This window comes from Chlamydotis macqueenii, chromosome 20 (assembly GCF_036417535.1).
Source record: "Chlamydotis macqueenii isolate bChlMac1 chromosome 20, bChlMac1.mat, whole genome shotgun sequence".
In the NCBI taxonomy this organism is placed as follows: Eukaryota; Metazoa; Chordata; class Aves; order Otidiformes; family Otididae; genus Chlamydotis; species Chlamydotis macqueenii.
Genome location: NC_141575.1, coordinates 11,814,314 through 11,840,654, shown reverse-complemented (window position 1 = coordinate 11,840,654; position 26,341 = coordinate 11,814,314). Strand labels below are relative to the sequence as shown.

General features: G+C 55.1%; 2 protein-coding genes across 3 annotated transcripts; one reads left to right on the top strand and one right to left on the bottom strand.

Annotated features, from left to right (window-relative positions):
* Positions 1-224: 224 nt before the first annotated feature.
* On the top strand, positions 225-15,516 carry NOXA1 (NADPH oxidase activator 1). Of its 2 annotated transcripts, none has more exons than XM_086764014.1 (15): positions 225-476; positions 1,825-1,907; positions 3,049-3,157; positions 5,431-5,565; positions 6,661-6,768; positions 7,520-7,579; positions 8,198-8,235; positions 8,950-9,091; positions 10,539-10,592; positions 11,745-11,817; positions 12,007-12,065; positions 13,003-13,172; positions 13,880-13,985; positions 14,078-14,201; positions 14,430-15,516. In XM_086764014.1, exons 1-15 carry the CDS (start codon positions 303-305, stop codon positions 14,525-14,527), a joined length of 1,533 nt encoding a protein of 510 aa, XP_086620140.1. In that variant the 5' UTR covers positions 225-302; the 3' UTR covers positions 14,528-15,516. The 2 variants fall into 2 exon arrangements, with proteins under 2 accessions (XP_086620140.1, XP_086620139.1); XM_086764013.1 differs by having other exon boundaries at positions 13,000-13,172.
* On the bottom strand, positions 15,001-25,064 carry ENTPD8 (ectonucleoside triphosphate diphosphohydrolase 8). Its single transcript, XM_086764015.1, has 10 exons — positions 24,969-25,064; positions 22,157-22,288; positions 21,616-21,733; positions 20,536-20,686; positions 19,830-19,989; positions 18,667-18,897; positions 17,700-17,963; positions 17,184-17,294; positions 16,896-17,030; positions 15,001-16,271 (listed from the first exon to the last, which is right to left on the bottom strand). Exons 2-10 carry the CDS (start codon positions 22,274-22,276, stop codon positions 16,080-16,082), a joined length of 1,482 nt encoding a protein of 493 aa, XP_086620141.1. The 5' UTR covers positions 22,277-22,288; positions 24,969-25,064; the 3' UTR covers positions 15,001-16,079.
* Between the last annotated feature and the right edge of the window lie 1,277 nt (positions 25,065-26,341).

Sequence of the window (26,341 nt, the reverse complement as noted above, 5' to 3'; positions counted from 1 at the left end):
CTGGTGGCTCTTCAGTTGCCCCTCACTGCAAGGGGGGAGGCTCAGCGAGTCAGCATCCCCCGGTCCCCGCTCCGCCAGCGGCCCTGCCCTCGCCCCGCGTCCCCCGCCGCCCCGGGAGCCCCCGCCCGCCCCCGCCTCGGGCCCGTAACCCCGCGGGGCCGCGGGTACTCCCCGCCCCCGCAGGTCGCAGGGCGGCCGAGGAAGGAGGGGAGCCGGACTTCCTCGCCCGCCCGCTCCCCGCCCAGGGGCCGCGCCCGCCGGGCAGGTGAGGCCGCGCCGGCAGCCGGGCCCAGCCGCGGGCCATGGCCTACCGGGAGCTGGTGAGGCGCTGGCACCGGGGCGTGCTGGCGGCCGACGGCGGGGACTGGGCCGCCGCCCTGGACGCCTTGGCCGGTATCCCCGAGCCGCCGGCCAGGGTCTGGTTCACCGTGGGCTGCGTGCAGCTGATGGCGGGGAGGCCCGAGGAGGCCCTGCGGGTGAGCGGGGCCGTGGGACGCGCCGGGCTGGGAGACCCACAGGGAGGGATGGGGGGCAGGCTGGAATGGCAGCGCGACGTTCCCATTTCCACCTTTGAGAGAATAATGCTGAAACTCTAATTTAAACCCCGCGTTCCGTATCCGTGCCGGCTGACAGGCCGGTGGCGATGGTCACGGACAGGCCCGTGTGAGCGGGCGAGGCTGCGGGGAGAAACCGCTGCGCTGGAGAGCCGGTGCCCGTGGGCAGGGAGAGCAGCTGCCTGCGTGTCACAGCGGCTGCCAGCTGCCCAGCGGGGACACGCGTGGTAGTGGTTTATTAATTAGCGGTAGGAAGAGCTCAGGCTCTGCTGGAGGGGCCAGGCAGAGCCGTGGAGCCCCGGGCAGGGCAGTTGCTGTAAGGGCCAACAGTGGGCACAGCAGAGTGGTGCCCCAGAGCCTCTGTGAGCCCTGATGGATGGCATCCACTGGGCAGAAGCTCGGCTCCGCTTCCGCGCAGGTCAACGGTTGGTTGTTTAGTTATTTTCTTTTCTAGCCCAGTAAAGCAGACTGCTAAAGCAAGGTGTGCTGTCAGAGTCACGGGAGAAGCCAGCCACCACCTCGCTGAGAGGCGCAGTCACTCCCTGACCTCCTGCAACAGATTTGCACCCTTGCAAAGCTATCCTTGTCTAGACAGTATCAAGAAAGTCCAGGGTTTCAGGCTTGATTTGTTATCTGCCTACGATCTCTTTGCAATGATAAGAGAAGGTACACACCTCCCAGCTTTCTCGGAAAGACATTACGACAGTTTTCCCAGCACAGTGTTACTTTGAACCATCAGCTCTGCTAATACTAGCCTGTATTGAGCTGGGAAACTGGACCAGAAGTACTGACTTCCAGAGGAGGCCACAAAGATGATCAGGGGGCTGGAGCAGCTCTGCTGTGAGGCCAGGCTGAGAGAGCTGGGGCTGTTCAGAGACTCTTCAGCAGGGCCTGGTGTGACAGGATGAGGGGTAATGGTTTCAAAATAGAGGGAGGGAGATATAGATTGGATATCAGGAAATTTTTTTTTATGCTGAGGGTGGTGGAGCCCTGTCCCAGGTTGCCCAGAGAGGTGGTGGATGCCCCATCCCTGGAAACATTCCGGGCCAGGTTGGCCGGGGCTCTGAGCAACCTGATCTGGTTGGAGATGTCCCTGCTCCTGGCAGGGGGTTGGGCTGGGTGAGCTTTGAAGGTCCCTTCCCACCCAAACCATCCTGTGATTCTATGACTTATAGGTGCATTGTGTGAAGCCCTTCGGCTTTCTCCCTTGCACCCTTTCACGTACTCATCCTAACTGATCCTTGGGATATCTCTGTGTTTTTCTCCTTAGGCCTTTGATAAAACCGTTGCAAAGGACAACTCCCTAGCTGTTGGCTACTTTCAGAGAGGGTTTGTCCATCTGCAGCTGGAAATGTAAGCGAGGCACATGTCCATTTCAGTCTGCGGTTTTCTCCTTTCAGTCATACTTTATTGCTAAACCTAAATGATTCTGTGATTCTGAAGTTCACTTCTTCCAGCAGTCTTAAACAGTTCATAAGGTCCAGTTTGGCCTGGTAAACCGTGTTACAGGTCAGCAAGTCTTATCTCTGGTAAGGCTGAGAAGATATGAGCTGCACAACTCCAGGGCCCCAGAGGTGGCTGATACATGGCATGCATGTCTCGTGCACACAGGGAAGAAAAAAATAAAATTGCGTTGCTTGGTGTATCTTCACCTGGTACACACGAGTCTGGCGTTCCTAAACATGCAGTCTGCCCACAGCGTCTGACTCTCACTCTCTGCCGATAGCGGATTTTGCAGGCCTGATCTCAGTCTCACTGATTTAATGTTGGGATTGCTCCACTAGTGTCATGGGATTGATCACTCATTGTTTCCGCAGTGAAATCACAGTGACATCCCACTCAGAGAGGTGGGCGGAGGATTTTACAGATCCCTTTTTACCTTTGAAGCTCAGTTATTCTCTTTCCTGTTATTTTCCCCATATTTTCCAGACCTTTATTTCCACAAAATGAGTTTATTTCTGGGAGGGAGTTAAAGTGAGCAGTTCTGCACTCACAGCTGGCCCATCAAGCAGCTGCACGCTCTGTGCCCCTGCCAGCAGAGCTCCAGTCGGGGATGGTGGAGCCCTGGCCAGCATGCTGGAGCAGCGCCGCTCTGCTCCCAGCGCTGTGCCACAGCCGGCAGAAGCAGAGAAAGCCTGCCCCGAGTGCAGACGCTGTGCAGCAGGTCAGGGGCAGCGCAGCTGGCAGACCTGCCTCCTGCCCCAGGAGGTGACGGCCACCAGCATGCCATGGCTCCTTCCCTCATCAGATGCTGCTCCCACCCTCCCACATCCACCTGGGCACCTTCTCTTGGCCATGCTCCTGGGCTCTTGGACACACCGTGTTCTTTTTGTTCTAACTACTAACAAGGAGAGGAGAGGGAAGTTCCTTTGATCACAAGATGACGCATCTCTGGTGTAGCTCTCCTCATCCGGGCTACAGAGAAGAATACATGGTTTTTGCTAGCTTGATTTAGTTTGAGTCCCTTAGTTTCTTCTGTCACCTCTGTATTTAGGTACGAAGAAGCTCTCTCTGACTACCGTGTGGCCTTCGATCATCTGAGAAAAAACCCCTTCATCGATTACAAGCAGCTGGGGCTGAGGCACATACTGTACGCGTGGGAGGTAAGGCTCAGCCTGGCTCAGCAATCCCTCCACGCTGCTGGGGGTGTTTGTCGGGTGTTCAGCAGTAGGCATTAGCAACCCAAGAGCTTCTCAAGACAGTGTGTTAGAAGAGTAAAAACTTTCTGCTTGCACTTTTTTTTTAAAAAGGAACTTAACTGTTAAAGGCATAAAACAATACCATCTGTGAAGAGTTTAGCGAATTAGCAGTTTGAAAAGTGAAACCGTTCAGAGCAGATGCACAGGGATTTGCACGTTGGGGTTTTTTAGCTCATCTCTGGATGTAATGTTTATGCTTACGTGCGTGTAAATATGCATGTAAGTTTTGTGAACTCCTCCTCTAAAAGCTGAAAGAGGTTGAAGTATAGAGAGATGGGAACAAAATGGGTCCATAATGAAGACTCTGAGAAACTTTTGTGTGTGAAAGCCTGTCTTTCCAGCTGTAGCAACTGGTCTTAACATGACCTCTGTATCTAACCCTACACACAGGGCTGCATGCTGTGTTTTGCTTCTGTAACGCTTCACTCTGCAGCTCTTACACTGTTAGATGGAGTCAACCTCCCACATCCTGTTCAAAAAACATCTGCCTCTGAACTGATTGTAAATATTTATAATATTTATTCCTGGAGACTGTAATTACCGCAAGGGTTCGTTTTGTCTTCTGTCCTGAGTCCACACACACAGACTGAGAAGCAGATACAGAAAGGAATATTTAATTCTCTACTTCCGCAAGAGTGAGGAGTCATTGTGTAACTCGAGTCAAGCGTGCCCAGAAACCCGTCCTTCAGTCTCGGCCAATTTTCATGCACCTTATACCTGGCAGGAAAAAGCTATCCTTGGCATCTCTGGTATTACCCAAACTTCATTGTTTTTAACACTTTCAGTGCCACAGCACTGCCTTCTCTGAGCTCACAGGCACTTAGGAACAATAGGTTCCCTTTGAAGGGGGCAGGGGTGCCCCGAGGCTGTCGGGAGGAGGCTGGTACCCTTTCAGGTGTGAACACACAGGCCCTCACTCCGCGAGTTGTAGAACACTGGAACAGGTTGCCCAGAGAGGTTCTGGAAGCCCCATCCCTGGAAACGTTCAAGGCCAGGTTGGATGAGGCTCTGAGCAACCTGATCTGGTTGGGGATGTCCCTGCTCCTTGCAGGGGGGTTGGACTAGATGACCTTTGAAGGTCCCTTCCAACTCTAACCATTCTATGATTCTATGATTCTAATCCTCCTGCAGAACTGTGCCGTCAGCTTTCCCCATGCATGGCCTCTCACATGCTGCATCTGATCTTCTCAACAGGAGGAGACGGGCTGAATGGGTTGAAAATCCAGAAATATTTGCCTCTTGCAAGGCTATAGCACTTCTGAGCTGAGTGAGAGCTGTGTCCTTGTCTCTCCAAGAGGGAGTGTCTCTGCAGTTCCTGTAGATGTTCAGGATGGCCATTCCCCGCCACCCCAAACAGCAGTCTTCTACCGTCACGATCAGAGAGTGAAGGGGAAGCAACTTATTAGTTGCACCTCTGTCCCAAGCACTGCTTGGATCCAGACGCCACAAAGCACTTCACAAGCCAATAACCCTGTCGTATAAGATTGCGAGATACCTGCCAGTGATGTCAGGCCACACTCCTGCCTGGTAGGCAGCAGCTTTTTCATACACTGACTGTTGGCCAGTGACAAGAAGAGAGCTCCCACTCTTGATTCAGCGTCTAGATCAAGGCTTCCCAGCACCCAGCTGTAATAGTCCCACACTTCACTGAACACACATGCTGCTACAGGGTAACAGGCTGCAGCTGACAATTTGCACATTCACAGCCCACTGCAATGTGAAATAGTTTCAGTTAAGTGAATTTGCAGTGAAAGGGAGACAAAATAATTCTGCACAGCAAAAGCTATTACCTAGTTGCATGCAGAAAGAAACCTATGCAACTTGTGTAGGACATCCTTACTGGCCTGTCAGACACAGGAAGGATAAGGTTAAAACTTGTGTGGCACCAGAGTCTTCATCTGGTTTTACTTTGCCGTGAGCAGAGCTAGCGGCTCCAGCATGCCCGGGAGCTCATCGAGAGGTACAGCTTTTATCTCTTTCTGCTCTGATTATGAAGTTTTTTTATCTGTACTGCTCGGAGTGCCTTTCCTGTGGCAAGTGGGGAATAGATCAGTGCTGCTGCTCTGCCTGTGGTATTTCAGTGCCTGGTCCCTGGTTTTGACCAAGTCCAGTAAGTTGTGTTGGGTGTTTGCTCCGTCTCAGCCCTCTGGGTTCTACTCCATCCTCGCTCGCTCCAGGTGCTGTACAGCACTGCAGCAGCGCAGTGCCGACTGCAGCAGTGGGAGGAGGCCAGAGTCACCCTAGATAAGGCTGTTGTGTGGAGACCTGAAGGAAGAACAGCAATCCTGGACCTGGCCCTTGAGCGGGTGCAGGTAAGACCATGTCTGTGAGTTCCTGGATATGTGCATTGGGCTTAGGAAATGAGAAATAAGAATGTGCTCATTGTTGTGTATTTGGGATTTCCTGTCTACCCACCTGCGTGGTCACCTGGTAACAGTCTATGCCATTTGCACACAAAGCTCTACCAAACTAGCACTTCGGGTAATCAAGCAACTCCGTCACCTCCAGGTGCTTCACAGCACAGAAAGGCCATAGCGGAGAATTACGGGATAACCGCTCAGGCTGGGGAGGGCACCTTCTAGTCCCCGCTGTTCAGAGTCTTAGTCCTGTTTGTACTTGTGCTGTGAAACAAGTTGCCTTATGCAGTGTTAAAGTGCAGGACCCCTACAAGGGCAGATTTGAAGAGTGTCCCTTTTTCGTGACACTGGCTGACTTTTTTGAGTCCCTTTGGCCTCAGTGACAATTGGTGGCAGCTCAGATGTGAATGACAGGCATATTTAGAGCTTAAGCAGAGTGTAAAAGTGTTTCCAGGGTTGGTTCTAAAAGTAGTTTCCTGGTAGACTCTTTTATGATCAGGAACAACTTGCAGATCTCTGATTTACTCTTCCTGCAGGTTTCATTATGTCGTAGTTCAGTCCTGATCAGGACCAGACTACTGTACTTCCTTATCTTATTTATATCCTTTCTAAGAGATGATAACTTTTTTTTTTAAATCTGATCATTTCTTCTAGCACTGTGCTCGTGCTTTACATTATTCTATTATTTATATTTGCTCTTAGCATGCTGCTCAGTTGTTGAACAGAGGAGAAAAAAATGATGTATGGAGTCAAATAGAAAAGCTGCTTAGAAGATTTGTTTAATAAACTTTACTCCACTGCCCTCCCTTCCTACCCATCCCATGCCAATTGTTAGTCTTTGACTCAACTCTGGGTAGTGGCTACCGAGCTCTTAGTTTGCATGTGCTAGTGAAACCTGACCTTTTGCAAGTTCACAGCCATAATTTTTGCCCCAATGTCTTCCTGGAGCAGATCTTGCACACCTAGGGAAGGTATGCTTGCTTTTCACTGCTGTTATGTTTCATTTAATATTAATTGATGGCTTTTCCCTTATCTGCTTTCCTGCCCTAGAACCATCTGTTTTTAGAGCCCATGCATGTTCCTCTCGGGGAATTTTTCAGACCACGAAAGAAGGAAGTTGAACAGCTGGATTCAAAAGATTTCCTGGGTAAACCCAAGGTAACAGGCATGTAACTGTTAAGATTAACAGCAAGCAGATCAAAATTGCACCTTCTGACCTCTCCAGAGGGCATTACTGCTGGGCGCTCCACTGGTCACTGCACTGGTGGAGAACCAAGAGCAGGATTGTCAGGGCTTGCAGCCACTCAAGGCATCTGGAACACAGAAGCCAAAATTTGTTAGAATTGCCACCTCTTCTGTCAAAAAATGCACTTTGGTGCTAAAAACCTTTCCAATCTTGGTCACTTTAAACTCTGAAAAAGCTGAGCAGGTACTTAGGGAACCCTGTGGTTGTCCTTCTGCTGCCAATGACATTGTCAAGAGGAGCACATTGCTCCGGTACGCTCCTAGTCACGACTGCATTCCCAGTGGGACAGACAGGCAGCTGAGAGACAAGTGCTTTGTCACGTCCTTAAGGAGAGTCAGCAGGGAACTTCTCAGATCCCTTCTGTGACCAGTGCAGTCAGCAGAAGTGCCAGATGCCAGAGAGCTCTGACATGAATAAAGGGAAGGGAAAGCAATTCATTCATGAACTTTTAAAGAAACCTTGGAAAGACTGAAAAACACAGGGACAACAATAGCTGAAGCTGGTTTGGGAATCCAGCTCTGCTTTTTCCACTAGGTGCATGGCTCTACTTTATGCCTGACCTTAGGATGTCAGAAGGAAATGGGTCTGAGTAGATAACCTTGCATGAAGTTTGAGAGTCTCTTCATCCAGCCTGGATTCAGTCACTACTTTGTCTTCTGACAGGTGATCTCGTCCATCATTCCCAATGATGAGTACATTGGCTTCGAGCCTCTCAGGCCTCAGGTGAGCAGCACATAGCTGTGAAAGGAGGAATGAGGCTGTCTTGGAGCTCCAGGTAGGGCCTCAGATCCTAACACCATCAGAGTAAGAACATATTGCTGAAAAAAAACCAGTGCAGTATGAAACCAGATCCACAAAGGCCTTTCAGAGCCTGGGCTTCAAAAGGTAACAATAGCTGGGCTTCAGCATTGGCTGGAATGGACTCGGCGACGTGAGTCTCCAGCCCTTTGAAGATGCATTTTTGCCTCTTTGCCATGTCAGAACAGCAGTGGAGACTTTGCTGTGCTCAACACACATTTCCCCAGCACTTCAGTAAATTTGTCAGCATAAGCGTGGCTGGCTTGCACTGCAGTATGAGTTTGTTAGAACCAAGGGCAGGGGAACAGGTTTTGTTACTCTGCTCCCAATGGGATCGAGAGAGAGGGGAGAAATAGAAGGTACGTCCTGGTAAGGTTGTAAGGTAAAGAGCAGCAGACTTCTGCCTGCGTGCTGTGGTGTGACAAATGTGGTCAAAAGTACAGACAAAATAGCACAGTGTGGTGTTCAGAGGGACAGTAAATCAGGCAGCACTGTTCCTGTATAAGGTACTGTTATAAATAGCTGCTGTTATTCCCCCCACAGAAACAGGGCTTTTATGAACCCAGTGCTGATGCTCTGCGGTAAGTGTTCAGTTCTACCCTGGTCTAACTCCTCTCTCACTGTTTCTGTTCAGAAGGTCATGTTTTGTTCTCTGATGTCTTCGTCCTAAAACTCTGTGGGATCCACGCTCACTTCTCACTGAGGGTGGAGTGACAAATGTGCGAAGACTTGTGTGGCTGCAAAAGACACTGTAGCTCAGTAGTGCCTCTCGTGCAGGAATCTCAGGGCAGTTTGCAGGAGCTGATTCAATAGTCTTGGGAGGCAGGCATGGATCATGCCATGGCTGGGGAATGGAAGCAGAGAGAGGTTGTGGGACCTGCCCAGGTCCATGGCAGAGGATGCTCAGCTGCCCCATCCTAGTTCCCAGAACAAGGCTTCCAGATACTCGCTACCAACCATGCCATGTTGAGCCAAAATCTGCCCTGCTTCAAAAAACGTGAATGTCATTAGGTGATATTGTACCCACAGTACTTCAGGACTGAGTTTAATAGTTGTTTTGATCTAGAGGATGTTTATTAGTATTACAAAAATGGAGCAGTTGCGTTTGGGAAATCAGTGTTTTCCAAGCTCCTTTTGTTCCCAGTTGGACCAAAGAGTAGCAATGGAAATCATAATTTCCCAACATCTGAAACCTTTGGCACGTGCCAGTTTGGATCAGTGCAGTGTCCTGGATCAAAGCCACCCATCACCAGAACTCCAGGGTTAGTAAAGGTGCTCTCATTCTTTCTTTCCAGAGACAGTGAGTCAGGCTACTATCGAGTTTCGTCGCACTATTACCCTGAGGACTCAGAGAAGTTGGCAGTGAAAGCCAGCAGCTTGGTCTTTGTGCTGATGCGAGGAGCGGATGGCTGGGCTACAGCCATACACGACGGACAGGTAAGGAGAAGGTGGGCTTTCCAGCCCATCCCCACCAGCAGAGAGCACAGCCCCGCCTGTGAACTCTCGCTGCCAGCTCCTGAGCACGTTCCTTGGGGACCCACCTGTAGCACTGCAGAGCAGAGGGTGAGTTCAGGAGCTCATTTCCACAGAGCAGTTGCTAACCGTAGATTTCTCTGACACTTGGCTCCCACCAGCTTCTGCCATTCATCTCTGAGGCTCCACAAGGGCATCTTTTTGGGCACTTGTACTCCCTGCCATACAGGATGCTGTTGTGGAATTGTGTAGGATAGCAGACCTCACCAAGGACCACCATTTAGAGCAGTATGTGTCACCTGAGAGCTGTAATGGAGCCAAGGAGACAGATTGGTCCCTACCTGGTGTGTAGTGTCTCTGTTAAATGAACTTTACAAAGGTGTTGGGAAGGTTTCAGCTGTGCAGACAGGTTGTACAAAGGGCTCTAAGGAATTAAAGCCCAGCAAATCTGACGTTCTTCTGCAGACTAGGGAACTATACTGTAAACAGATTGAATAGGAACGTAAATATGACAACATGGAAAATCTTGTGTTGACAGGAATCATTTCTCACATGTCTACTTAACTTATTTGAAAGAGCCAGTGCATACCTGGGTTAGGTTGAGCCAGTTAATGTTTTATCTGCCTATATTTCAAAAAAAACCTCAAAGAATTCTTCACAAGACCACTAAAAAAAATAGTGAGCTGTTTGAGCAAGGGAGGCAGTGCTCTGGGGACTGATAACAGATTAAAATGTGGAAATAAAAGATAGGCATAAATTAACATGTTTTTCTTTCTTTCTTTTTTTCAAAGAAAGGATGTCCCCACAGAGAATCTGCTGTGACCTAAGCATTTAGCATATTCCTACGTGATACAGTAATAGGGATAGTGATACAGTGCATCTGGAGCGAACAGTGAATAATTACAGAAGTATTTAAATGTGCTGGTTGACTGCTCAGTGAAGTGTCAGATGAAATTCAAAGTAAAAAAAAAAAGTGAAATAATAGGCAGTGGGGGAAAAAAAAGAGCATACATACCCGCAATGATCAATTGAAATGAACAGCTGTCAAAAGTTGCGGAAATGCTGCTGGACTGGTGTGCCCCGACATCCTTGCTGCTCTTTTCCTCCTGTTTTAGGAGCAGGGTGTTTGGTCTGTTACATTGCAGCCACTCAACCGGCAGCACTGCTTTCAGCAGAAAAAGATGCAAAAGGACCATTGGATTTTGTTCAGCAGTTTCTGAGCACAAGCCACCTGGGCTCCCGTACCCAACCCTGGGCCTGCCGTGGGCATGTTCGTCTTGCAGCAGGATGAGCAGGCAGTGGTGTTTTGCAGGGGCAGACGCAGAGTGAGGCTAACGGCCTGGATGGGCTGGGACTGCGTCTGCCACAGGAGCAGCTCATGTCTCACCCTGCTCTGCTTTGTCTCCTGCAGAAGCTGTGCATCCCGAGCTCTCTCCTGGAGCCTGCCTCGAAGACGGATAAATGGGTGAGCTGACAACCTTGCAACCAGGGGTGAGGGAGGGACCAAGAGATACATCTGGGACATTTATTTGTTTGTCACAGGATAGGACAACTGTGTAGGAGAAATGTAGAGTGTGAAACACTGAGACATCTTGGCTGAAGACTAAGTGCTCTTGAACAGGAACAACAGGAGAGTTAAGAGCAGAAAAAAATTCTTGGTTTTTTTATATACATCACATCTCTTTGTAGCAAAATCTAGGGGCTTGGATATATCGCCAAGGCACAGTGGCTTGCATCACGAGCTGATCTAGGTATTGTTATCTTGTATCCACCGTGGGCTGATGGATCACACATTGATGAGCAGCTGCCACGGCTCTCCCTCTGTAACTTGCTGAGGCACTGGAACGCAATGGTGTGTTTGAGGGCTTGGGGCGCATGTTTATCCAGCCTGCTCTCGTGATGTCTACAGCCACCAGATGTAGCATCGAAGCAGGTGAGGAGTGCTCACGTGTCCTAGTTCACCAGCAGAGTGCGAGCATGTAAATCTCCTGCAGTGGGACAGTAATATCTTAAACAGGCACCGCTTTTTGTCTTGAGACCACGCGCCTAAGTCCTAAACCCTCACCTTTGACCTGGGAAAACTTCCTTCATCTCTCGTCTCCACCACAGGCATATCCACACATGATCCAAATGATTTTCCAGCGGAGAAAGGCGCAACTCAGACCCCTATTTCCTGTAAGAGATTTTTGAAGCACGTACTTGTTCTGATGTTGCTATGATTTTTTTTACCCCCGCCTCCAAATTAATCCCTGGCTATAGCACACACTTGGGCGTTTACTCCATGAAGTCCCACTGTGAACTGGCAGATGGCAGGGGGGAGCCCTCAGCACAGCACAAGCAACCTCTCTCTGCTCCAGCACCAACCCAGCAAAGGACAGGAGGCCAAGGAAGTGTCCCACCAAACCTCATCACCCCTGCTACCCACAAGAGCTGCAGAGGCCAGTAAGAGCCTGAGTGCTCTGCCTCATCCAGCCAGTTAATGAACTGGTCTCGCTGGGGCTCTCTCTGGGGTTACATCCAGAAATTTACAACCGGCTGCCGCCTCAGTCGTGCACGCCAGCCTTGCCCAGTCTCCAGTGTCTTCTGCTTATTCCTTTCTGATGTTGTTCTGTTGCAGAAGATCAGCAATGGGATTCCCCTCCCTCCTGCCCAGGTGCCTCCCAGCCGACTCCACGTGAAGCAGAAGCCAGGTAGTCCCCGGCAGGGACCTCAGTGGGCGCTGTGTGAGGCTGTGCCCAACCCCCCTGCTTTAGGAGTGCGTGGGGTGCTGGTTGTCCACTGCAGCCATGGCTGCCAGTGTGCCAGTGGGTTGCAGAAGAGCTGCTGGAGGCCCCTGCTAACTACAGGCACTGTTCCTCTGCTCTTATTTTGTTCTGCAGAATCTCCTGGGGGAGAAGACGCCTCTGCAAATGATACTGGTGCCCAAATGAACTTCAAGGTAAGGTGTTTCACAAGCTGAAGCTGCTACAGCCTCAAGAGATCAAGGCTGTGAAAAGTGCAAGATTCCTGGCCAAATCCTCCAAAATTCCTGAGCAGCCGTAAAATCACTGGAAAAAACCTCTTCCTCTGCCCATTTTCCCGTTCCAAAGAGGCTCCCATGTGGTCTTTCCTCCATTGCTCCCAAGTCTGTGACTGTACAGCTTTGTGAGGCAGCCCACGGTTGAGGCTTACCAGGGCAGTGCCCTTTCGCCACCATCCAAGGAGCCAGGAGCCCCAGAGGCAGCAGCGTTCTTAGGCACACACCTTGCAGCCCATTTTGCAAGAGAGAGCTGTCTTTGAACTACCTGCTGTCCCTTCTCCCCTCCTCCTGTGTGGCATTTTCTGTCCCCATCAGTCTGGGTACCACGATTCATTCATATTTGCATTCTTCTGGGCTGATGTCCTCTGCTGCACCTCCTGTCATTACCAGCCACTCTGTGATGGAGCTGGAATTGCTCCTGTGTCCACTTGGGGACAGCACCTCTCTGGCAGTGCCAGCTGCAGATCAGCTCTGCTCCCTCTGTCTTTGCCACCCCTCTGTAGAGCTTTTGGAGTCATTTTTTTTGGCCAGCTGTACTTCAGACAGGAGGCAGCAGAAGATGGGAACTTGGCTGCACCTCTCCAGCTGGCTGGAGGAACTGGGGCCCTGCTCATGTAGGTTTGGGATTGGGACATATCTATGTGATCGGACCCAGAAACAGGTTTCTGCATCATGGGAGGAACATTTGAGCCCAGGCTTTGAATTTGTAGCTCCTCCTCTGAAATTCAGATCTGCATTTTGATGCTGCGGTACTGTCACATGGTAGCACTGAGCCAAGGGGTGGTGTCTGTGTCATCTCTCCTGATACGAGAGTCCTGAATAACCAGACTGTCCATGGTGCCATATCTTTCAGCAGATCACACCAACCCCAGGAGAAGCTTCATCCAGCATGGACAGACCTGTTGTGCTGAGAGCGTGTTGTGAGTGCACCGTGGTGGTGAGGGCAGGCGAGGTGCCATCTCTGCCGGACCTACGGGCTCTGCTGAGGGAGCGGTTCAGCCAGCAGGCAGAGCGAGGGGCGCTGAGGTACGCTGTGGCACAGCCAGGCCTTCCGGCACTCTCCATGCACGTGTATGTGTGACAGGGCGGCAGCAGCCCTTCCTCTGAGGATACAGACCTGCGTCTGGTCTCCTGGGAACATTTAATTGGGGTCAAAGCTCTCTAGCAGAGTTTCAGCAAAGATGTGAGCAAACAGCCTTCCTTGCAGGGCTAACCTTACTGTGACTTTTGATTTTGAGAACAGCACGTGCTCCACAGGCTTTGGAGGTCAGAAGAATCTTCCCAGGAAACTGTACCATGGTCAAGAAATGGGGGAACAGAAGGAAAAACTCTGTGCAGATGCAGCTGCTGTATATTGGATTTTCCCCGACTCAGCTCAACCTTTGAGGTGCACTAGGATCAATGGAGAGCAATTTGGGAGTCAAGTATAAGTGTGTATTCGTCCTGGAGTGAGGTCTTCCTGGCTGTGACACCTCTGGGGACACACAGTGTAGTCATGGGAGTTCAGGATCTTGCCCTCAAGTAAGGGTGTGAGGAGGTGATAGTGTCACTCCCGGCAGTGCTGTTTCTGCCCACTGAGCATGCAGGTTGGCCCCATGTCATTGTGCAAGGTGACAAGCTCAGACTTGGCGTAAAACAGGGACTTTGAAGACTGAAGATGGTGGAGGGATAGGCCTGCCTCGAAGTTTGCCTTTAAGTGAGATGATTTGAGCTGTGTTAATGAACCCTTGCAGCTACCGGCGTTCGGATGGCAAGGACCTGGGTGCAGTTTCGGGAGAGGAGGATCTAGGGAAGATGTGGCAGCAGCTGACAGATGGCAGGCTGACGCTCTGCTGCCAGGTATGTGGGCTGTGACGAGCTTCTCTGCTGTGCTGGACTCTAATCTGGTCTCTGCTTTGCCTTGCAACCTCCATGCTGACTTTCTCGTGCAGGACTCAAACTCCCACTCGGGCAGACCCACCCTCTACCGGATGCTGGCTCAGCACTCTTACCTTGCGCAGGGACCAGGAGACCTGGAGTTCAGCAAGGGAGACGTGCTGGATGTTCTCTCTGAAGGTAGCTCTCCAGTCCTGTCTGCAGGCTTGTACTGGGGCGGGCTTTTGGAGTCTGCTGCAGGGTGGGACTGGGGAATAGATGGTCTCTCCAGTGCTGTCCCAGGCTTGTAAACTCAGGAGGTATAGGCTTGTGCTGGGATTTGCCCAGAGTTAAATTCCAGCCATGAAAACTCTCACTGACCCCACGCACATGGGCCAAGGCTCATCCTGCTCCTTTCTGTTTTCCCAGTGAACGAGGACTGGCTCGAAGGACACTGCAATGGCAAGACTGGCATCTTTCCCAAATGCTTTGCAACCCAGACCAGTTGTGGTGCTGCCTTCCGATAGCGAACAGGAGCCTTTTCCTGCCTGACTGCACTGTCTCCCAGGGCTTGGGAGACACCAGTCTCAGTTTGGGCCACAGCCAGGAGCTCTGCTGAACTCAGACAGGAGCTGTCCCCTGCTCACAGATCCCGTGGGGTCAGTTCCAGCAGTCCGACAGTGTTTTCTACAGCCTGTTCCCAAACCTGGCATGTTTACCTCTGTGCTTACACTGCCAAAGCTGTGCCTTGTGCAGGGCAGAGGGAAGGGAGAGGGATCTGGTGTCTGGCTCTGGGAAGTGTCCATGTGGCAGCTCAGACGGCTGGGTGGGAAGAGGTTCCTCTGGGTGGAGGTCTTCACCCCCTCTCCCTTGTCACTCAAGTTCAGGCTGGGAAGGCTGAGCCTTACTCTAAGGAAGGCAAGGATAGCTGTTTGTGAGCCCTGTTCCCCGGGCCCTCCGGCCACATATCCTTATCTCCACCAGAGAGGGAGATTGCTGCTCTTTTGGAAGGCTTTTATAACTGGTTTGCAGTGGGTTATATGGGATAACACCTTGGGTTAGGACCACCATCATCTTCCACAGCAAATACCCATGGATCTGCCAGAGCCAAAGGGCTCGGAGCATTTCTCAGCCCAGATGCCTTTGGTTCTTTTCTTAAGCCCTGATGTCCTTGCCTGGCTGTCACTGCATCATGCTGGGCAGGCAGGGGTCTTGCAGCACAGGGGAGAGGTAGGTGTGGAAACACCCCTGCTCAGACCAGCCCTGGGCTTTGGCAGAGCCCAGGAGGGGCTGGGGAGAGGGCTGGCTGGGCAGCATGGCGCTGGGCTGGGGGCTGGACGGACTGAAGTGACTGTCCGGTCCCTGCAGCTGAGCTGTGCTGGGCTCTGCTGAGCTAAATAAAACCCTGGAGTGCCTGGAGCTGGACCCTGCCATGGATTTGGTGTCTGACAAAGCTGGGCTGTGTAACTCGAATATAAAATAAACCCTGAGCCAGAGTTGGCGGCTCTTAAATCAACTTCCACTTGTATTTTTCTGCTTAGATGTGCCAGTAAATATTTTTAAAGACAGCTGGCAGAGTCTTTTGGAAGATATTCTGTCACATACTACAGAAATCTTGCGCATCTTACACAGGGCAAGATACAAATAAAGTCACTCTTCTCAGAATTTAGGTGGCTGCCGCTGCTCGCCATCACTGATTGCCTCTGAAGGCTGTTGGGAGAGCAGCCCAGCGGGACTGGCCGTGCCACGGAAGCTGTGCTAGGCTGGTTGGTGACTTTCTTATTTGAAAAACAAAAAGGATTTTATTTCTAGCTTGAATTTGTCTGGCTTCATCTAGCCTCCAAGTCTCAGCTTTTTCAGCCAGATTAAAGTCTTTTTCAGGAGTCAGGCGTCTCTTGCTCTTGGAGGTACTTGAAGACCTTTGTCATCTTCAGTGTCTTTACAGAGAGGACCCAATTAGACCTCCTGAGCAATGGAGATGGGTATAATGCCCTCATTCTTCTCCCCCTTCCACGTTCCTTTGCACCACTTCCCTGTCTGGTTTCGTGCGCAGGAAGCCTCTAGGCAGGAGGCTGGGAGCTACTTGGTTTTCCAGAAACACTGGAGGAAAACAGCCACCAGGCCCACCACAATGGCCAGCACAACAAAGGAGACGGCACCTGCCCAAAGGCTGGGCTGGTGCCCCTTGATGCATTCCAGAGCCTCCGCGGGGATCATGTTGGTGAAGTTCAGCATGAAGCCCAGCGTCCATCCGATGTCTGTGTTTGCTGCCTGAGGTGAAAGAGCAGAGGAGAGCATGCCAATCACTGGTAACTTTGGTGCAAGGGACTGATGGACACCTCTCCTATGAGCTGCCTCAGCTGTGGCTTCACACATGGACCTGGCTGTGGTGAACCTGATCCTACCAGCACCGGTTACACAGAGAGCTTTCCTCTCCTACCTTCCCAGGGGCTAAAGGGCAGCTGAACGCGGATGGCTGCTCTGGTCCAGATGTGCCTTTGTGACCTCCATGTTATTTTGGATCTGAGCTTTCATCCTCCACTGTGATCCTTCAAATTTGGTCCACATATTCTAGTTCAAATGGGTCATGGGGCAACCATCACCTCTCTGATGCTCAAGTCAGTTCTGCCCAACGTCAGAGACCAAACTGGCCAAATCCTGCTCTGCACTTCTCCAACCCCCTTAAAATTGGCTTGTGTTCACACCAGAGTAAGTGAGAAACAAGCTGGTGTGGGGGCAGGTAAGAAGGAGTGAAGCTGTGCTGGGATCACTGGGTGGCAGGCATGAGGTGGGGCTACGTTTCTGACGCAGGGGACCCTGTCCCTGGGCCAGGCCGAGGGTGCGGCCGCAGCTGCCTGCCCACTCCCGCTGCCCCGCAGGGTTTAGCGGCTTTACCTGTCGGCTGAAGTGGATGCTGCTCCACGTGTGCTCATTGAACTTGTAGCCATCGAGCAGCACCGTCAAGATGTACATGGCCACGGAGCAGAACGTGTGTAGGTACCTCTTCTCCTGTGGGAAGGTCTCCACCAGCTGTGGGGCCATCGGGGCACATGGTGCAACAGGGAATGAAACAGATGCTCAGAAACCCTCCCCGGCCCAGGAACAGCAGGGTGTGTGCTTCCTGGTGGAAATTTAGGATAGGACAAGCACAGGGCTCCTTGCTGCCCTTCACAGAGCTCTCACCTCGGTCCAGTTCTTTTGGCAGAAGGTTTGGACCGTGGAGTTGACATCTTTTAGAGACTTCTGGCTGGTTAGGTTCAAGAAGTGGAAGGTGTGGTAGAACCCAGCGAAGGCCTGGGGGATAAGGGGGGATCGTAAAACTACATCTCCTTCCTCACCCAAAAAAAGAGACCCAGGGGCCCCTCTTGCCTGGAAACCGAGTCCCAGGTAATTCCCAGGGTTCTGCATCCAGCACCCACTTGATGGTCTACCAGAAAGTCTTGGAGCTGGCCGACAAATGCTGGGGCTGCTGCTTGCACTCTGAGCTAGCTCAGACCTGCTCCTTGGGACAGGAGCTTCCCGTTTCCTTCAGGGGAGGGCTGGGACGTCACGGGAGGCAGAAGCCACCTCCCAGCACAGGAGAAGAGGTCTGCAGATGAGACCAGCTGTGGGCTCACCTCTCTCACCCCTTCCCACACCAGTGGAGACTCCCACCCTCCGTCCTCCCCCACCACGGCCGCGGGGACGGAGGCTCCTTACGAAGAACTGTCCCCGCACGGGCGGCTGATAAACCCCGTTGAACCCGCACGTCCTGTTGGCCCCGCAGCTGAAGTTGAAGAGTTTCTGGATGGCGGTGCTGCACGCCGCTGGGTCCCCCGTCCCCGTCACCGTGAGGACCTGTGCAGGGCTGGGGGTGCTCGGAGCAGGGACACAGGGACTGTTGTAGAGCTCTGCTGTGGTGACGTTCTCCTGGTATCCCCGGGGGTAGCAGGGGTGCGATACCTGCCGGGCAGGTGGGCTGCCCTGGAGAGAGCGGGAGCCGTTAGTGGGGCTTGGCATGGGATGCCAGTGAGACCCTACCCCTGTGCCTAGACATTCCCAAAAAGCAGGATCTAAGCTCTAGGAGGATTTGAGGAGAAGCAGGACCCAGCCTTCGCATGACTAACCTGCCCATGGCTTTTGCCGGTCCCGCTGTCTCAGTCCTCTGCCACACTTGCTGTCTTATTTAGGGGTGTAAAGCCCAAGACCTGATAATCCTACCCAGGAAGTGCCAGATCATGTCCCCGCGTGACTGGACTCCCTGTCCTTTCCTAACTGGAGGTTGCATCTATTGTCCAGTGGAGGACTTGGTGGCATTTTAAACCACTTGTGTTTCAATGAACTGATACCTGGAAATGACCCAGCCAAGGAAACACTTCGTGCCCATGTCTCGGGACATGGAAGAACCTAAGGATACAGCTGGCTTGGCAAGTGATGAAAAATCCCATTATTTGCCACCATCTGGGGAGAAGGGAGACCTGGCCGGGAACCACCACCACCTTCCACCCAAATAAGAGAAGTTTTTGGTTCAGCAGATAAAATCTATGTGCCTGTGAGGTTTTTGAATTTGTGAAAATTCCCGATTCCCTCATGCTTTTTCCACAGGCATGCCCCAAATTTCTGGAAGACATTTTTCATGGCAATGGGAAATGGTTGTGCAGATCCTGGAGAGCAGTGGTTGCAGTACCTGGTGCAGAGCTGCCAGCAGCCTCTTCAAGGCCTGCGTCTGCCCGTAGCAGAGGTAGCTGTGGGTGTAGAGCGAGTAGTTGATGCCGTACAGCCTGAAGAAGACAGAGGTGTTCTTGTCCTCGATGGTGACTCCAGGCTGGAAGGTTATCTGTGTCGAGGCTCCTCCAAGGTCCAGCGCTCCGAGAACCTCGGTGTCCTGTGGATGTTCCCATTTTTCTGCAAAGGAAAACTGGCCCCATAAGACAGCCAGTGTTAGTCTGAACCGGAGGAAGTCACAGTCCCTGTCCCTTCCCTCAGGATTTTGTGGGCTCAGAAGCCCCTAAGGGATCTTCAAGTCCCGGCTCCCTGTTTAACCCCTTCCTGACTACATCCTCCTCAACCCACATAGAGCTCCATGTAGCACTGAGGTCTGGCGCTCTGACCCCTCCATTGCTGCATATCAGCTGGGATCCAGAGACTTGAAAGAGGGAAAGAGGAACACCTTCATCTGAGGTTTGAATTGTTGCATCCCTGTGATACCAAAACAGACACACAAATAAGGGGAGAGCACAGGGCCAGGCTGAGCTGGATGCAAAGACCCTTGTGTGGGGTAACATTAGAAGGGATGCATGTACGCTGGAGGGGCGGTCCGTGGCGACTCACGCACTGGACGCGGATGAATCCATCAGTGCAGGGGTTAGGTGTGTCCCTGTACGTGGTGGGCACAGATAAGTCCAGGAGTGCAGGGGGCAGGTGCGTCCACGTACGTGGTAGGCACGGATAAGTCCAGGAGTGTAGGGGTAGGTGCATGGCGGGCATGGATGGGTCCATGGGTGCAGGGGGGCGGGTGCGTTCGCATGCGCAGCGGGTGTACGGGTATTTAACCCTGTGTTGCGCGGCATTAAATTGAAGGCTTGGCTTGACGGTATCTGTGTGATGCCCTGCTTTCCCTGGAGCGGGGCTCCGGTGCGTGCGGGGTAGGTTAGCTGGCAAGAGAAGCCTGCACCTTGGTTCTGTTAATCACAGCGGTGCAGTCCGCACAACACAGTTGACATTCATGTAGGCGACTACTGCCATAAAACTACATTTTTCTCTCCTCTAGGAATAAGGAAACCTGGCTGTGGCTCAGACAGGGATATATACACTGCTCAGCCCTCCTCTGCCCTCTCCCCCAGCCCACACCTTGACGAGGGTCTCCAGCAGGTAGTTGACGGTGATCCAGCCAAAGGAGCCCTCCTCGTTCCCCGTCAGGATCCGAGCTCCGCGGAAGTCCACAGGGTACTCGCCAATGGCCTTGGCGACCTCAGCGAAGACCTGCTCAGCCTTGCTGCTGTTCTGCTCCCTGCCCAGGGATGAAGAGAAACACCGCGCGGTGGAGGGGTCAATGGCTGGGGAGCTTCCAGCACAGCGCTAACAGCAAGAGGCGGCCGTCTTCTGCCAACGAGCGGGGCTGCTCAGGGACAGGGCACATCCCCGTCCATCGCTGCCCTGCCCGTCGGCTGCCTCTCCTGCAAGCCGCCAGACCCCTCTGCTGCCGCGCTGGGAGTCTCCCTAAAAATGCCGCCTGCGGGCTCTGCCCGAGCAGCGGGACGGTGAACGCCAGTCTGGCAAGGGAGGTGGATCCACCCCTGGGGCTGCTGCCAGGCTGGGGCGGGAGTGGGCCGGGGGGTTTCCCCGTGGGCACGGCCAGCGGCTCTCTTGGACACGCCGGCAGACTGCAGACGTGGATGCTCTGCCCTTCACCGTGGCTGCCCAGGCAGCAGCCCCCTGTGCTCTCAGCCCCTCGTGCCCCCCTCAGCCCCCCGACCCAGCGCCGCGCACCGGCTGTGATGCAGAAGCCCGTGGTGAGGAAGGGTCGCAGGCGCTCGGCTCTGGGCCGTGCCGGTACCTCAGCAGCCGCATGCCCGCTGTGGCCCCCAGGTAGGTGGGGGTCTCCCGCTGCTGCTCTGCCGGGATGATCTCCATGGCCTTGTCCAGGCAGGGCTTCAGGCTGGCTCCAGCCCCCACGGGGTCGTCTGCGTAGCTGGAGATGCCGGGTCCTGCAGGAGGGCAGCCCATGACAGAGCAAGCTCAGTGCCACCCAGGAGGGACAGGGCAGTGGGGGACCTGGATAGTGGTGCCCTTGCCAAGAGTGTCCCTGAAAGGGCAGTGCTCAGAGCTGGCCTGCCTGCAGGCAGCACGCCGTGGCCGTGGCACGCTGCAGGATGCTGCGGGAGCAGGCAGTGAGCTCCTGCGCTGGGTGGAGGGGGAGGGCTGCGGTGTGTGTCTTGCGATGCTGAGCACATTCATAATCCCAGGGAGGCCGAGCTGCCCGAAGGCAGCCAGCAGGTCCCGCAGGACTTGGTCGACTAACAGCACAGTTCCTTATTTCCCTGGGGAAGGGGAAGGCTCTCCTTTGTCCTGCGCGGAGGGCGCGTCAGACCCATACACACACCCAGAGGTGCCCTCTGCGCAGCTTGTTTGAGTTCCTATTTTCAGAGGCTGGCAGCAGATCTGAGCACCCAGTGTGGTCCTGCGGTGGGCAGGGATGGGCTCTGGGGTGGCTATATCACTATTTACCTTCCCTGGAGCTCTATGCGCCACTATCGCCATCAGCCCACGCACCTTCTCCTTACACTTCACGCTCTGCCAGACCTTTGCAGTTAACCAGTAACTGCCACGCTGCCGCCGCCGAGCCTGGATTTGAGGTTGAGCTCTGAGCCCTCTCACCTCCCGCCCAGGCACCTCTGCCCTGGCCTGGTGGCTTTGCCAGCCCCAGCCCAGCTCCGTGTGCCATTTAGCTGACCCTACCGCCCCTCGTTAGCCTGGTCCTTTCCTCCAGGGAGACGAGTCCTTGTGCCAATGCTCAGCAGCACCTTTGCAGTGGGGATAAATGCCCCTTTGCGTATTTATAAATACCCAAAAAATAATTGCCCTTGCCGCTGAGCAGGGGCAGGGAGGAGGGACGGCCACGTCCCGGCACACTCACCCGTCACGGTGCAGGCCTCCACCTGGGAGACAATGCCGGTGCCGTTCTCCTTGTCCGAGGGCCACCGGTAGATGTAGAGAGCTGTGTGTGTGGAGCCGGCGTCGAACACCATCCCGTACTGGGGGAGGCAGAGGGGACACGGGGTGTCAGGGGGTGCAGAGCGGTCTCACCCTCCGCAGAGTGAGGGGAGCTCCAGAAGTGCCAGCAGAGCTCCTGGTGGGCAGGGAAACTCGAGTGGCCAAAGGAAGAGCGTCCCCAGGGCAGGGAAAGCCCTGCGGCACTGCATCACCAGCTGTGTCAGGGACAGGGCTCCATCACCAGCCCTCGGAGGTGGCAATGCTCTGCAACGTATGGCTGTATGTGCCGTGGGGCCAGTCACAGTGACCAAACTCTGCCAGACCCACCTGGCCTGCCAGCCTGTGCAGGAGTTTGTCCCCATCTCGGTGACAAACAGCACAGCCTCCCTGAAACCTGGGGAAAAGCCAGCACCAGCCCGCACCCCAGCGAGAGCGGGCAGCTGCGCTCCTCCCGAGAACCTTACCTTGGTGCTGGGAGGCAGAAATGTGTCCTTTACGCTTACGACACTCAGAATGAGGGCAATGATGCTGAAGAAACAGGTGGCTGCCAGGAGACCTGCGACGACCTTGGCTTTGTAGTCCATTCCTCTTCCAACCTGCAAGAACAGCCCCAATGCCCAGCTCGCACCTCTGCATTTGCGAGGCCGGTTTTGAAATGCAAATCTCCTGGATGGATATGGGACCTGTGAAGATGGGACTCCCCCCTTCCCTAACAAGGCTTGAAGCCGTTCTCCAGTGCATGGCTGCTCTACGGGAGGCTCTTCTCAGTCTGGGGGCTGGACGCCCTCTCCTTCTGAGCATTCCCTCCCTCGGGGATTTTAGCCATGGCTTTTTCAGCCCTGCCTTCTCAACTGCAGCCCTTCAGGCCCCTCTCTGCACACATCGCGGGCCCCATCCCTCTGCCCTGCTCAAGCTCCTGGCTCCGTGGCCAGTCAGCATCTCCTTTCCCAGCAGCATCGCAATGGCTAACAGGAGTCCCAGGCTGGGAGCAGGACCATGCCCTGGCAGGTGCCCAGTGTGGCTGTCCTTTCCAGGGATGGATGCAGAGCTGCACCCCTCTGGCACCCACATGCTGCCGTCGTACCCTGAACCCTCGCAAAACCCATCCCACAAGGCTTGGGACCATCAGGTCACGTGTGTTGCCCAGCAGTCCCAGACTGCAGACTCCTCTCTGCTCCAAGCAAGGGAACAGCATCTCCAGCCACGTGTCTCTTGCCTGGCCCAGCTCTCCTTGGCTCTTGACGATGCCACAGCGGGTAAGCAGGCATGCAGAGATGGTGTCCTTGCCTGCAGGCGATCTCCAAGCCTCTCCTGCAGCCCCAAGGGCAGGCAGAAGGGCAGAGGCAGAAAGCTCCTGCTGATCTGGGCACACACAGCCCTGTAGCCAAGCTGCATGCCAACAGCTATAGCAGCCAGCGGGGAACAGAGGGGGTCCTGCGCCTCCCGCTCCTCCGGCTGGAGCTCAGCTCCCAGCAGAATCAGCCCTGAGGCATCAGTAAGAAATTGCAGCGGAGAAGCAAAGCTGAAGGGTCTGGTTCCCTGCCACAGCCTCAGCACACGGCAGCTGCCACGTCCACGTGCTCAGCACCCCGCGGCCAGTCCCAATGTGGTTTCTCTGTGCGCAGCTCTCCGTCCTCCCCCTGCACTGCCCTGCCCCGCGCCACGGCCACACAGCCAGCCTGCCCGCAGGGAGCCAGGCTGACCTCCCTGCACGGCGTTAGGCCAGACTCCAGCTGAGCGGTGGATGCCCCAGGAGCCCTGGACACAGGCTAAAGAAGCGGTTTAACCCAACCAGTGCTCTGGGGTGGCACCTGGGGGCTGTCACTTGGCTACGCGATTCTCCTGCAAGCGCACAGAAACACAGAGGAATTCCTTTGCCCTTTCGCCAGGCCAGGCCAGTGGCTTGCACAGGAGAGGAAAGACTTTGGCAAGGTCAAAGGAGATGCCGATTCCTCTTTCAGAGTCAGCATCTCCGGTGATGAGCAAGGGTGATCAATCTCCCGCGTGACGTGAGATGTGCAACGACGGACAGCAGCTGTTCTTCTGGCCCCCATCATGGGGCATGGGACTGCAGGAAACCCTTATCAGACCTTACTCTGCAGCCCTCCCCCATACGGTGGCTGTGGCCAGAAGAGATCATATGGAAGCCGTATTGTCATATCTCCAGTCCTATCAGCCCTGCTAGAGTTTGCCAGATATAACTGCACCGCCGGGATGCGATTCCCCTGCTCCAGGTAACTCAGCAACAGCAAAGGTCCCCAGCCCAGCCCACATCCTGGAAAATTCTGTCCCCGGCACAATGTGATGGAACAACACGCAACGGTGATAAATTACAGTGTCCTGAACACGGGAGCGGTGGGAAATGAGCTGCCACCTGCTCTGGTAGGGATTCATTTCGATTTTGAATGGGCAGGAGGCAGCGCCCGGAGGCAGCACAGAGCCAGTGGCACCCGGGGCAGAGAGCGGGGCCCGCGGAGGGAGCCCAGCAAGTGGGAAAGAAGCTGAGAGGAGTGTGAGGAGCTGGTCAGTCTGCCCAGCCTTTCAGCAGCCCCTCGGGGCTGGCCAGCACTGATACCTGCTGCTGCACATGGCGTGTTCAGCTGAGCAGCGGGGATGGGAGTGTGGTGATGCCTTCAGAGCTAAAGAGGAGACACATCGCTGCACGGCACCGCGAGGCGCGATGCCCGGCCGTTGCAATGTGTGGAAAGTTCACAGCTGTGCAGAGCGCTGGGCCCTGGCCACGCTTGTTTGTGTACGGCTGGGCAGAACGGAGTGCTCTACAAACACCCGCGGGACGTCCCTCACCTTGCAGAGTCACTCGCAGCGGGACATTTCTCAACATTCGGGAGGAAAGGTTCAGAGGCACTGCTGGATCTAAATTGTTTGTTCCTCAGGAAAAGGGGAAGCTGACTGCCCCACCATATGCATTTGGGATTTGAAAGTCAAAAGGGCTCTTAAGATTATAAGGAAGGAGGTGAACGTGCATGCCAGGAGCATCTTTGCCAAGCAGAGCGATCCCCTGCCTCCCACCTCTCCCACCAGCGCTGGGGCTCCCTCTGTACCCCATCCATGCCCTCTCCGTGCCCCTCTGCTCTCCATGGGCACCTCCTGCAGCAAGTGGCCACCCCAGCCCTCCCCCTCCTGCCCCTCCAGCCCCCGGAGGGTGTTTATCCCCAGCACCCAGCCCCGCTGCAGGCCGGGGGCACCCAGGGCTGAGCTCACCAAGCACAGCTCCATCGAGGGGTACCCTGGCCCTGTCCCTGGCCCATGGCTCACCTGGGCTGCTCCCCGCTGCTGCTCCCGGCACCGCTGCACTCGCCCCGGTGTCACCGTGTACCTGGAGCGCGGGGCCCGCTTCTGGGACAAAGGCTGCCCCGCGTCCCCGCTATGGCCCTCCCCTTGGCCCCGGACCAGCAACCTGCCCAGGAGAGCACTTGTCTGGGAGGCAGCGGGGCTGAGGCTGGAGAGCTGGGGTGGAAACAGAGTCTGGCTTTAACCACTTCGCTGCCAGAGGAGCAGGTCTGCCTGGGACACCCCCGCCTGTGGGGTGGTGTGGGTGCCCAACGAGGGTTCAGCAGCGGGGCAGCCCCCCACAAAGCTCACAACAAGCCCAGCAAGCACCTCTGCCCCTCGGGGAGCCTGCAAGCGGGCTGGCCCTGGGATGAAGGCAGCAGCTGAAGGCTGGGAGCCCCGCAGACATCCCTGCTCCAGACCTATGCACAAACGCACTGCAAGGTAACGCACGGGCCAAGCCTGCCACCCTGCAGCCCTGCTATCACCTGGTTCTGCCGTGCCCCACACTGCCCCATTGCAGGCAGAGCCAGGCTGGCAGAGTGGCCCAGGACAGAAACAGGAGGGGGAGACCCGTCCTCGTGGCTGGGGACCCATCTCCATGGCCAGCAGCTCGTCCCCACAGCCCGGGAGCCGTCTATCTCACGGCCAAGGACCTGTCTCCCTGGTCAGGGACCCATCCCCACAGCCAGGGATCCACCTGTCCCCACGGCCAGGAACCCACCCGTCCCCGCAGCCAGGGACCCATCCCCACAGCTGGGGTCCCACCCCCACGGTCGGGGTCCCAGCCCCGGGTGGTGCGGGCAGGGGTGCGGGCAGAGGTGCGGCAGGGTGCGAGCAGGCCGGCTGCGGCCCCGGGGCAGGCAGTGGCTGCGGCCCCGCTCCCCGCCCGCCGCCGCAGGCAGCGCCCAGCTCCCGCCCCGGGCCGGCCGGGACAGGAACCCGGACGTCCGAGGCCCGCGCGGGCCTGGCTTTCGCTTTGCGTCGCTCGGCGGGGCCGGGTGCGGGGCAGGGTGCGGGGCCGGGTGCGGGGCTGCCCTGAGGCCGGCGCCGAGGAAGGAGGGGTGCTCCCGGTACAAGTGCGGCGGGGCCCGGCCGAGACGGCGGCCACCCCCTCCGCGAGGGCCGGGCAGGAGCGAGCCCGGCCTCTGCCCTTTCCCGGGACCGGAGCTGCCGGCGGGCCCCGGGCTCGGCCCCGCTCGTCCCACGGCGTGGCCTCTCCTGCAGTCGGGTTCGTGGTTCCCACAGCGGGCTGGTCCGTGTGCCGGGGTCACTGCGGGGGGTGCGGTTCCTGCCGGGAGAGGGGGTCCCGGAGGAGCTGGCGAGGCGGGGCAGGGGGAGGCCGGCTGGGGCTGCGC